General features: G+C 37.1%; 2 protein-coding genes across 2 annotated transcripts in view; both read right to left on the reverse strand.

Moving 5' to 3' along the window:
* The window catches only part of LOC142340543 (uncharacterized), a 30,459-nt gene extending 20,276 nt beyond the window's left edge, over nucleotides 1–10,183 (reverse strand). The window contains exons 1-3 of the mRNA XM_075391165.1: nucleotides 9,234–10,183; nucleotides 4,361–5,062; nucleotides 4,011–4,151 (exon numbers count right to left, since the gene is read on the reverse strand). Of these exons, the coding sequence (XP_075247280.1) occupies nucleotides 4,011–4,151; nucleotides 4,361–5,062; nucleotides 9,234–10,068 (1,678 nt within the window). The 5' untranslated portion in view covers nucleotides 10,069–10,183. The remainder of the gene's footprint in view (nucleotides 1–4,010; nucleotides 4,152–4,360; nucleotides 5,063–9,233) is intronic.
* LOC142340548 (transient receptor potential cation channel subfamily M member-like 2) overlaps nucleotides 1–13,205 on the reverse strand; it is a 296,757-nt gene that overhangs the window by 222,523 nt on the left and 61,029 nt on the right. The gene's annotated exons all lie outside the window — the stretch shown is intronic.

Here is a 13,205-nt window from a genome sequence, read left to right on the forward strand (position 1 = left end):
AGGAGGATCGGTAATGTGCGTTTGCACATAATGTTCCGACCCCGCTCAGCCACGTGTTTGACTTAATTGTCCACCAAATGAGGAAGAGATAGAAATCCTCATAAAAATCACTTATTGTTCAAAAAGTAATAGGTTCATCCATTTAAAAAATTGCTTTAGATTTAACCATTATACAAATGAAACAACAACTCATTAGTGGGCCGATGATAACTGCTATTAAAGAGCGTAAGAGAAACATACCTTCATATATACCTTCATACGACAACAAAAAATTAAAAACAGGCAAAATCAAAAAGTTATTTCAATTTTGCGAGGAAAACTCAAGACTCTATACTCAAGAATTAGGGCAATTACGTTTGGCACTACTTGGATGCACACTTTTGATCTTTAACTAGTAAATGTTCATAAAAATTAAAGTTAATTATGTGATTTCAGAAGTCATTTTTTAAAGAGGTAAGTCACGCAATTGACCCAGAAGCAGAATAAATGACGTCACGTGCACAAACTGCAAGGCAGTAGAAGTCACTAAAAGTCAATTCCAAGCTGTCAGGTCGTAATAAACAAACGTAACGAATTAAAAAACATCAATGTCACCATTAATAGCCACCATAACTCCGCGGCTTTTAAAAAAAAGTAACATCAATGCAAAAAAACCATTATTTAAATAATAGAACAGCAAATAAGACTAAATTATATTTCAATTGAAAAATGATGCGGCCTCTCTCTTAAATGAGACAACAATGAAAGACATTACAAGCGAAAGTACTCACTATGAAATTGTAAACAGTAACTTTTAACTGCCTACGAAACCAATTGTTCAATTCATCAGTGAAACAGTCAAAAGACTTACACATTAAAACTGAATACAGATTATTCCAAGCTTCAGGGCCAATTTTTTTTTGCAAACAGCGTTGAAGCAAAAGCCATTAGCTTTTCGCTGAAACTTTTATGTATGTTTATTGTTCTGCCATTACACGTAAATTTGACTGATCAAAAACAGGTTCAATTTGAAATCATTCTGATCTGCAATTAACATAAAACAAAAAAGGCAAAATTAATGCAAAAATCGTATACAGTGCTACATTAAAATCCGAATAGTTTTTCAACTGTAAAATTACACAATTAGACCAATACTCGTCCCTCTCTCTCTCTCTCTCTCGCTGATTTTCCATAAAAAATATACCTATTGTTACCGAAATAGCTAATTTGATCAAAATTGATTATATCAAAAGTAAAAAAAAAATTTGGATACTTATAGAGTTGCTGACATGTTATATTGCTGAAGTTTTAAATGCTGACATGTTATATTGTGATGAAGAATTATTGCCGCTTCTATTAGCTTCTCTCAAATAAACTTCAATTAGAGTGACAAACACTCATTTGAACTTATCTGTTTCAATTAGGTAAAGAAAAGTCATTTTCAGATTGATAAAGTCATTTTTGAGACGTCATTTTTGAAGTCACGTGTGACACAAAGCTTAATCAAGAAGATGAAAAAGGTTGAAAAATGACGTCACGCACGCAATGCTGCTGAAATTGTTTGAACGAACAAAAAGCAGATTTGAAGTGATAGAAATTGTCTCATATGGGCGTAGCACAACTCTTGACGACAATGAAATACATAGCAGGACAAGTCCTGACACAATTCAGAGTATAGACACAATTCAAAAACAAGACATAGAATGGACTATGAATTAATTGGGAAAACCATTCAGAAAATATCAGATGAAATTGAAAAAACAGTAAACATAGCTGGCAGATTGCCATAAAATAGCCGCAATAGCTTCGTAGATCTGCAGTCTCCAAAAACAGTAAAAAAGACAGAACAAAAAAATAGTCTTTTCATTGAAGGTTGAGATATTTTGATTAGGAATCTGTTTAAGTTATAGCTGCCTCTATCAGCTGCTCTTAAATAACCTTAATTTGGAGTGACACATCCACTTGACCTTACATTTTTGAATTAAAGTAAACAAAAGTCATTTTCAAAGTGAGGAAGTCATCTTTGAGAGTGCGGCAAGTCACGTGTGACCAAAAATTTAATCACGCGAATGAACATCACGCCAAAAAAATTAGCTCCAGTAAGAGCGAAAAATGACGTCACGCACGCCTTTCAGTTGAAATTGCATGAACGAATTAACAAAAAGTGGTGACGTCATATGGTCGTAATCTTGATGACGAAACAAAAACCATAGCAGGACAAGTCCTGATGTACAATTCAAAGAATTTTCATTTACTTCATTTCAAAGAATTTTCATTTTCATTTACTTCATTTACAAAAAACTATATCTAGAACGGACTATGAGTGAATTCAGAAAACCAATTCTAAAATAAACCAGATCAAAAAACAAAAACAGAAAAATCAACGTCAAAATGCCGCTAGCGAGAACAAAAAACAACCAGCGAGAAATGTAAACTTGATTCTAACAAAAAACTAGGCCTAGAATGAACTATGAATGGATTGGGAAAAACATTTAGCAAAAATCTGATCCAAAAAATTGAAAAAAAAAACAGTAAAAATCAAAGTGAGATTGCCGTATGTAAACAAAAACCTATTAGCGAGAAAGCGATTTTTTGTTTAAACACCGTTTTCTCAATCTACTTTTAAATTAGAGCGAAAAAATTTCACGCCGCAAAACCCCTCGCTTGTCCGCTCCATTTCCTGTTCCGACATGACCGAAATCACTGCTTCAATTTGACTTCAAAAATCATGAAAATGTGTGAACAGATCTTAAAAGACAGCGCCCCAATACAATTCAAATTCTTTGAATTGTAAAAAACCAAGATAAGGTCAATAATAGCCCCAGCTATCGTTGTGAGGCTATTAAAAAGAAAAACAATGCCAAATGCCGCACGTGTACAAAAAACTAGCAAAAAAGCTAATTTTTTCTCAAACACCATTTTCTCAATACTTCAAAATTAGAGTGAAAAATTTCACGCCGCAAATCCATATGCTATTCTGCTCAATTTTCCTATTGCCCTGTTTCGGCTTGACCAAAATCATCACTACAATTTGACTTCAAATATGAAAATGTGTGAACAAATCTTGAAAAAGACAGCGCCCCGATTCTCTGAATTGTAAAAACCAGGAGACGGCCAATAGTAGCCCCAACTATCGATTTGCTGCTATTAAAAAAAAGTAAGCCCAAATTTGATTGAACTTCATTATTCTGAAAACATAAAACGGAGTCCAACATAAAACAATTTCTTTTGAAATCGACCAGTTAAATGAAATATACGAAAGACGCTCGGCTAGCAATCAAACCCTCGTAAAGAACTATTCCTTCAACACAGATAAAAACGGCAAAAAGAATTGAAATTCCAAAAATTTGGAATAGTTAAACATAGTGAATTTTTCTCCCAACCCAGTGTATGACAAAAAAAACTATTTTCGCAGAATAATAAAATTCTCTGTTTAACTTTTTCACGCTCGATTTACTGGTTGCATTTGTAGTCACCAGCTCAAGCTTAGGGGGCAAAAAAGGGAGACTAGCAGGGCTCTAAAAGAACTGCTCAGCAAATTAATGCCCTCGGGTTTATTAGTTTATCCCGTAGTTCAAAAAGAAGCCACGAAATTTTTTGAGAGCAATTAATACTAGTTCTGAATTAAGACGCTTGAACACTGACTTTTGCTGAGGAGCACCACGAAATAGCCAGAACCATCGAGTTCAGCCGCCCCAAACTCTCCATCAGAAGAATCAGCTGATGTAATATCAATTGTCATGTATATTCAGTTCCATAAATTTGCAACGCACGCGAACGTTCGAAAAACTCCCGGCATGCAAATGAACAACAAAGTGCTGATCTCTGCATGTTTTAAATTTGAACTTTAACGCGCCGGATAACGTCGCAACTTTATGGGACAGACTATAGCTATTTTAAACACATTTTGCAAGCTCAGTACATTTAGCTTCCCACATTGAATTCGGACGATGCTGACTTCCTTCCGGAATTTGAAGTGGACCAAATGCGTAATTTGAAAAGAACCCGCGACATGGGGCGAAATCACTTACACTCTTTGCGCATGCCGGCTCCATAGCACCGTTCGAGCCTGCACTTCTGGCATTTTCTGCGCATGTAGATGTCAATGTTGCAAGCACCACTCTTCTCACACGTGTACTTCCTGTCGTTTGTTACACTTCGGCGGAAGAAGCCTACACGCAAAAATAGGACGAAGGCTTACTTTCCCCACTTTATACGCAATTAAGGTTTAAAAATTCAAGGTCACTTTTACGGGTCTTTCACGTTTTAGCCCCTCCTCCCCCCCCCCCCCCCCCCCCTCCCATACTTGAGTGGGCATAGACCGTATACCCCATTATATATTTCACTAACTTGGTAATGTTCTTAAATCATATATTCCTACCTTTGCACCCTTCGCAACTCAGGGCATTGTAATGATAGCCACTGGCTTTATCTCCACAAATAGAGCATGCTTCTTTCACATTACTCGGCCTGTCTGGTCTTCTGCGCCTCCTCACATTGCCAGTTGATGTTAGGATCGTGTTAGAGTCCTGCTGTACATTTCCCACTTCATGTTGGAGAGGCACCTGACTCGCCAGACCCACTGGCAAGGGTGCCGACTGATTGGACTGCTCTTCGCTTTTCACGATTCCGACCCCACTGCCATTATCAACTGTAGCCACTGAACTACCGCTTGATTCTGACTGAACTTGGGTGCTGCAAAACTGCAGAGTATCCGATTTAAACTGCTGAAAATTTGATTGTACTCCAGCAGATGATGATACTGAATCATTGGTATTCTGATTCTGGAACCCAAAAGAGGCGCTGATGGTCTGTGCACCCGGTACTCCGTCTGTGTCGTTTTGGAAGCCCGGCGATCGAGTTCGGTGGTCGCAGCTCGCATCACCCTCAGACTTGACTTGGGCAGGGGGCGTTTGTGTGACAGTGCTGGTATCGCTACCTCCATTAAGAGATGATTTTGGGGAGATAGTTAGATCATCAATTAGAATGTCATCAAAGTCATCTTGCTCCGGGAACAAAACATCCTCGCAAATTTCTTCTAGGTTAAAGTTGAACGCTGGCAGCTGAGACAAATCCATTTCGACTAAACAAAAATTAAAACATTTAATTTTCAAAACAATAACTGCACAAAAACTGCAGAATCACAAGTTTATATATTTCTTCATTTTTTTCGGTCACGACGGAGATAAAAACCAACTTTTGAACCTTATAGTTTGAAACAAATTTTTTGCTTGTAATAATTGGACTACAGCTCTGAATATTTCAAAGTCCTCACGTCAAATATATATGGCTAAATATATAGGAATAATTTTTTGGAAAAATATTGAGGGCTAACATTGATTGCGCGCTATGCTCTGATTATTCTACAGTTCATTTCTTCAAAAGCAAAAAAAAATTTGAATAACCAGAATCAAAGTTGGCTTTTATCTTTTTGCCCGATCAAAATTTATTAAAAATTTGCTATAGTCAGGCTTGGGGACCATCCAAACCAAAGCTCATAATCTTGCCAATACACTGAGACTTCTCAGTGAGTTTATCAGGGCAGGCACTTTTTCAAGCTTAAAAGAGCTCTTTTGATTGATTTCCTACCAAAAAATAAGTATCTAAATTAAATTACTTGCAGAAGCTATATCGACTGGACAGTACTTCAAATCTTTTGCGGATATTAAAGTTTTTTTTCTGCTAAGAAGCGCTTTTTGCCGAGGCAAAAGGAAAAAATTATTTCAAATGCTCAAAAATTGCAGCATTTGAAATGGTACTTATGTATACAACAAACAATGAACATAACCGACTAACGTCGGGCGAATCGCTCTCAAACGACCGGCGAGCGGTTGGCTTGGTCAGTAGCTAGCCACGGGGGGGGGGGGGGTGCACCGGGGGCTGATGGGGGCAGCACTGGGTGGGGGGGGAAGCGCGGTGGGGGGGGGGGTGGAGCCAATAGTGGGGGTGGGGGGTCAAAAAAGGGGTGTCAACCTCTAAGAACCGCCCCTCACACCATAAGTCTCCAAGACAGTTTGAGCTGAAACAGACCTGAAAGGCTCTAAGAGCACATAATGCCCGCTGGGCGCTACCTGTTTATCCCGTTTTTGAGGACGAAAAGTCAAAAGCGTCAGACGAAAAACTGGTCAAGCGAAAAATCGCATAAAAAAAAGACCGACAGGACTAATATAATTGCTACAAACTTTGTTTGAGAGCAATTAAACACAACCGAATAACGACGGACTAATTGCTCCTCAAACGAGTGGTTGGTTTTGTCAGTAGCTGGATACGGTTTATGGAGGCTAGTTTTAGCTTAATTGGCGTTACCTGTTTATCTGGACGTTTTTGAGGACGAAAAGTCAAATGGGTCTTACGAAAAATCGGTCAAGCGAGAAATTGCATTAGAAAAGACCACATGCTACTAAAATTGCTACCAACCTTGTTTGAGAGCAATTAATTGAATCATTGGCTAAATTTTTTTTTTCAAAAAAAAAAACAAAGCAGAGGGATCAAATGTTTCAAAGAAAATGTATGTGTAAGTTTTTAAGCATTTTAAAAAATATGGGGCAATATAAACGTGAGGGTATTTTTTACCGTCAGTAACAGTTGCGTATCACGAGGGAAAAAGCGCCATAATTTTGAAGCACCTAGGACCCTGTTTAAATTTTAAACTTTTTGTGGCATTGCGAGAAACAAAAACACTGAAAAAGAGACAAGAGGAAAACTTAAGTACATGACGAGGAACTAACTGAAAATAACCATCGTTTTCTAATTCAGCACTCAAGGCTTTATACATGTAAAATCACAATTCTCAAACTTCAATGCAACTTACACTTCATAGGAAAGATCTATTTGATTAGAAAATCGCTTTCTCTACCTCGTTTCTAATGTTACCATTGAGATAGAGGCACTTGAAGCAAATTTTCGTCTATATTTTTAAACAGCATGCTAAAAATATATCTGATTGCTTCTCATTCAAAATTTTCCCGGTTTCAACAGTTTTTTTTTTGTAATAGTCTTTGCTTTCTCAATCAATTCGAAATGATATTACTCAGCAGACCAAAAAATGCCAAAGCCACCTCAGCTAGAGCTTTGTTGGCTATATATGATGCTACTCTTAAAACAATTCTAGTCACAATTTCCCTGATACCAAATTAAGAGTCTCTTAGGTGAATCTCCTCGCCATATTTATCGTGTAAAACTTCCTTCAAAAATTAGTTTTTTGTTGTTCTTATCTTGTTGTTAAATTGTTTTATTTTCTAGTCACCAATGATGTGACCAAAATTGGATACATCTTTTACTGCTTCTTACAGCCCAAGATTATTGACAAGTATTTCCCACCAATAGGCATGTCAAAAACAACTTAAACAAGCCATCTTATTTCTTAATAAAAGCTAAACTGAATTTCTGCAAAGCCTGAAAACAAGCCAAACCTTCACATTGCTTTTCTATGGCTTATTTTTAGCTTAACAATATATCTTGGTTCAGGAACTTTAAAAGATAACAACAGTCGATAGCATAACTTTGAAAGATAACATAACCGATCGATAAAAAAATGAGACGCCGTTGAAAAACTCATGAAAAATGAATTAATACTTGAAGCTTTTTCAATATTCTTCCTTCGAAACGAGGCTAGAATTTTTGAAAATTTTGACGTTTTTGATCTCGTACCACTATAAGTTTAGTTACACGATCGATACAATCAGCGTATGAAAAATATAATACTTTGATATTATATAACTCATATCAGGGAAAAATAAAATTTAGAAGCACCTCGTTGGCAGGATAAAAGCAACAGAATTTGAGCAAAAACTGCGAAATATTTCTTGCCATCTGAATAATGATTTATCAAAAAATCATATTTTATAGAGATAATTTACCTCCCGTTGCAAATAGTTCCTGCTGCAAATACTTCCCGTTGTTGAACATAGGATAGTGTTCAACCTAGTTGGAAAAAAGTGAGAGAACTGCATTGGCCTTAAAAATTATTTTCAAGAAAGTTGCATGAATCTGTTTGATTACAAGTCCATTTATGCTGACTATCTATTTTTAGTCGCTGTTGAGTTCACAATCATTATCCGTATAACCCCTTCTATCTTCCAAGCAAATCCAGTGGGCAATTGTTAAGAAAATATTCTTTCTCTTTGAAAAATTGTCGAGTATTGATGCCCGTTAGCAGTCATTTTTTAAAAAACGCCCATTGTTGTTTCAAGAATCAAAAACTTGTCGAAATGAGGCCAGAATTACTCAGTTTTGCTATACTTTATGTGTCAAGCCGCTATCTTTCGACGAGCTGCCGCTTTTTCCCATGTCGTTGTCGCTATCCACCTATTTCCACATCAAATTAGCACGCAAAATGGATTGGTTGGTTGATATTGACAACGTAAATAAGAAATGGCTAAAGCACTGCAAATTGAGCAAAGGTTTTAAAATTTCCTTATGTCTGTTGAGAGAATTTTTTCGTTGACAGCTAAAAATTACTTTATAAATTATTTATTTTTATTTACTATTATTTATTACTTACAATTTGATCATGAATCACCACTTTTCTCCGATTTCTTATTCAAGTATTGGGATTGGGAAAAATGGTCAAACCATTAGAAAAAATAAGGAAAGTTTTTTATTGTCTTTCATTGGTCAGTTTTTCTTTAGTTAGGGGCAAAAGTATGTTCAATCTATAACTGATGACACTCATCTACGCTAAACGATTTAAGATAACTAAACTTTAGGGTTGAAACATTACGAGCTGATGAAAATTACCAATCCTCTTAAATTTTTACTGCAAATATAGGTCATTTCACGAGATGAGGATTTTTAGGATACCTCTCACAAAAGTATGTTCAATCTATAACTGATGACACTCATCTACGCTAAACGATTTAAGATAACTAAACTTTAGGGTTGAAACATTACGAGCTGATGAAAATTACCAATCCTCTTAAATTTTTACTGCAAATATAGGTCATTTCACGAGATGAGGATTTTTAGGATACCTCTAACAAAAGTATGTTCAATCTATAACTGATGACACTCATCTACGCTAAACGATTTAAGATAACTAAACTTTAGGGTTGAAACATTACGAGCAGATGAAAATTACCAATCCTCTTAAATTTTTACTGCAAATATAGGTCATTTCACGAGATGAGGATTTTTAGGATACCTCTCGGTAGCTATAGACACAACTGAATAAATTCATATTAGACTCTCTGCAGTTTAAAATAAACTTTTTAAACATCAATTTCGAATAACTAACGCGAATTCAAAATACTTACAATCCGACGTCCATTCATCCGGTGATGGTGACGATTTGGACGATCCCTTCGAAGTCTGGTCCTCACTCAACGTTCCAGAGGAAACAGTTGACGATGAGGAAGTGGCACCAACTGATAATTGAGATCCATTCACCGGTTCACTCTTACTGGCAGGCGTTGACATTGTACTACATATTGGGGGAGCTGTATTTTCCTGTTTGGGTAATTTTGCCATTTCAGATGAAAACTCTTTCTCTGTGATTTGAGCTGAGCTGTTTATGTTCATAGAGCTGGAACGAACCATTCCCATTGGTTCTGTCGCCCCTCGCATATTTTGTTGCTGGTGGTGAAGTACAATTTGGGGTGAGGCTGTAGGATAATACATCACCGTTCGTGGTATATACTGCATGGTGGCAGTTTTGTTTGGATGCATTCGGGGTGCTACAACATTATAGGTAGCCGGACCTTGGTGATACATCATCTGCTCATTGAAAAGAGGAGCATGCATATTTTGAACAGGGTAACTAATTCCTTCAACAGCGGGTGGTTGAGTACAAAGAGGATATCTGGCAGCGTTCATGGTATAATTAGTGCTTACAGGGTTTACTCCCGGTGTTTGGTACGTTATGCTAGAAGGTACTGAGCTTGAGTATCCGTAATTACCACCAGAGTTAAGGTTTTGCTGTTGATAAGCACTTCCACTGTAAGGTTGAGTTATGCCTGGAATTTGCCCAGAACTGTTCGTTGTGGGCTGAACAAATGGCACTATGACAGGATTTGCGGTATTTGAGATATAATTGTTTACTGACGAGTTGTTTTGCTCACTAGAATGAGACTGAGCGGATCGTTCATTCATGTTTCAAACTGTCGCAGTCGCACTTGATTACCACGATGGACAACCATTGTTCTTCCGCTTAAAATTGATAAGCGGGTGAAATTACAGAAACATTACTGAAAACGAATACCAAAAAAGTCAGATAAATCATCATAAAGGTGAAAAAATCTAATTTTTTTAAACTTAGCTTGGCAATGTGCAACAGTACATAACAAGTTTACAAATCAGATTAAAACATAGCCACCTAACGTCGGGCAAATTTTTCTCAAACTATCGGCGAGCGGTTAGCTTTGGTAGTAGCCAGCTTTTGCTTAAGCAAGCAGCCATTAAGCACGAGGGGAGTGCATTAAAGTGATGCTAGTGCAGGGGAGGGTGAGCACAGTATGATCTCAAGGGGGCGGGGTCTAGCGTATGGGGTTAAACGTTGAATGAGATGGGGAGTAAGAGGGGACGGAGTGAAAGGGTGCATCAAGTGAGGAGGCGTCCAAACTGCCGTTTACAGTATAATTTAATATCGTCGCAGCAGTTTCAATGGATTATTTACTTAAAATAGTAGAGCTCTAAGATAGCTGCTCAGCGACTTAATGCATTCGGTCTTAACCCGTTTCTCCCGTCTTTGAGGCCACAAATTTAAAAGTACATATTGAGTAAAAGAACAATGATCAAACAAAAACCGTATTTAAAAAGACCGGAGGGCTAATATAACTACAAGAAACGGTTGAGAGCAAGTAAAATTACCAGCATCACAGCTGGTCAACTTTTTAATACATCGTTCCACCTTTTCAGTAAACAAACCTCAGCCACCTAAACGTAATGGATTCCGACGAAACTTTTGGGCGGTACTGTTTAATTGGCACGTATAATGAAAGTAGACCATTACAATGCACACATACCGACAAAATTGATCGAAAAATCAAACGAACATTAACCTAATTGTTAAGATAAATTTATTGAAGTCTCTATTTTGCTACCGGGAGGCTATTTAATTTTGCTTCCGCTGCTGATTGTTGTTAATTACTGAGTGATAAGAGGCCAGACATTGTTTGGGTATCCCCAATTACAGGAGATATCAGATTCCCGCGGAAGAATTTGTATCTGGGACAAACATTTCGATTTAAAATTTTCATGCCTTTAGCGTGAGGTTTCTCCGTATCTGCTTATCTTCTAATATTAATTTTTATCTCTTCTATCTATTCCGAATGCAGGTTCTGAGCAGCTTCCCTCAATTTCAGAACAACTGTTTTTAACTTTATTCTATTCTATCTCTCAACTGTCATTCTACTTGTCAGTAAATTATTTCCGAACTCATTTAAGCTTTGAATTGTCATTAAAATTATCAGCTGCTGGGAATCAAACTTTTTCTGTAGGTAACCATATTTGAGAAGTTGATTTGATTTTTACAAAAAAATGTTTTGTAATCGACAATATAATTGATGGTTCAGTATAAACATAGTTTGCTTGATTTGGCGTCAAGAATATGAATTTCATGATTTGAACTTATATTTTAGCCCCCACCCCCTATATTCATCAAGTGTGTTTAGTGCCGGCTTCAGCTTGTTGATGTTTATAGTCATTAACTTCTCTACTGTCCGACGGGCATCCAGAATTTTCCATTCAATGTCAATCGTGGCGCCAGAACATTCAACAAGATGTTGACCCACATGTGAATCCTACTTTTGATGTTTTGATATCCTTGTGGTAACATGCCGGCTGGTTTGCCCAACATATATGGATCCACGTCTATTACATTCTAACCCATATACAACGTGGGATTTCAGGTCTCTATCGAAAGCTGATTTCAGCGTGGGGATGGATAATCTTAATTTTTGCGTTATTAACACCACTTGCAAGTTGCATAGTTTCTTCAATTTGCTTGCAAAATGTTGGGTTATGGGTTTTTGCAAGCGGAATAAAAGCGTTTTTAACTAAGTAGAAAAATTAATTTCTCAAAATGAGAGAATAAAAAGAATGATATTTTACAGTAGAATTTAGAGATTTACAGGAGAGATCTGATTATTAGATCAAGATGGTGATTTGAATTTGGGGATGAAAAAGGACTCAAAAATCAGCTGTATATATACCCATTATCAGTGTGAAAAAGTCAAGATACAAAACTAATCTAAGACCCATGATTTACAGTGGGGGTCGCAATGGTTATCCAATATCGTTTGCTTCTGCAAATTTCCCAGAAATTGGTCGCAGGGGTGATGGTATGCATTTACACCTTTCTAAGAATTCCTTCACAATTCCGTTGGTATCATAATCATTCAATACATGCTGGGAAGATTTTACCTCAAATGATTTCACTCTAATATTAGTTATCTAGATCCACCAATTTGAAACGAATATTGATTCTAAGCACCTTTTCTTGACGATCCATTCATATAAATTCTATATCAAAATATCAAAATCTATTTGGTTTTGTCTCTCTAATCTGGTAAGCTAAACTTTCTTTCTAATTCTTGCTAAATTTAAGAGTATTGTTTGGTCGGTATTCTGAAACCCCCACTCAAACTTGAGCTGATTGCGTAGAGTCTGTTCCCATCAAAACAGTTCTGAATGTTTCCACCTTCGATGCAGGTGAATATTTCGTAAAGATGTCGGCTGCAATTTTGTCAGTAGAAACGCAATGAATTGAAATAGTCCCATATTCAGTCTTTTTGTCCCAAATGAAGTGAATATTTGTCCCAATGTTTGTTCCTCTTGTGCATGACCAGGTTTTGGCACAATTTAAAACAACTCTGGTTGTCCTCTCCAATTGCTATTGGATGTTTCTGTTGGATGCCAAAATCCTCCAGATACAATGCATCTTGAACTGCTGGTGCTATGCCCTGATTTTCTGCTTCTGATGAAAAAAAGCAACGGTGGCCTGCTTCTTGGCACCCTAGCTGAGTGCTGCGCCACGTCCGTTGAGCTTGAAGTAGTAGACCGTCGTTGATTTTCTGTCGTTCACGTCACCAGACCAGTCTGCATCACTTTCCACACTAAATCATAACTAGCTTCTTTTGTATAAGTAAGTTTTAAACCTTTTGAATCTTGAAGATATTGCTGAAGTCTTTTTCCGCACATCCATTGTTGATTGATAGGTGCATTCAAGTGTCTGGACAGAATGTTGACTGTGAACATGATAGCTCGCCTCGTCTGTTTGGCCAGATACA

The sequence above is a fragment of the Convolutriloba macropyga genome, chromosome 6, assembly GCF_964194025.1.
Source record: "Convolutriloba macropyga chromosome 6, txConMacr16.3, whole genome shotgun sequence".
Taxonomy (NCBI): domain Eukaryota; kingdom Metazoa; phylum Xenacoelomorpha; order Acoela; family Convolutidae; genus Convolutriloba; species Convolutriloba macropyga.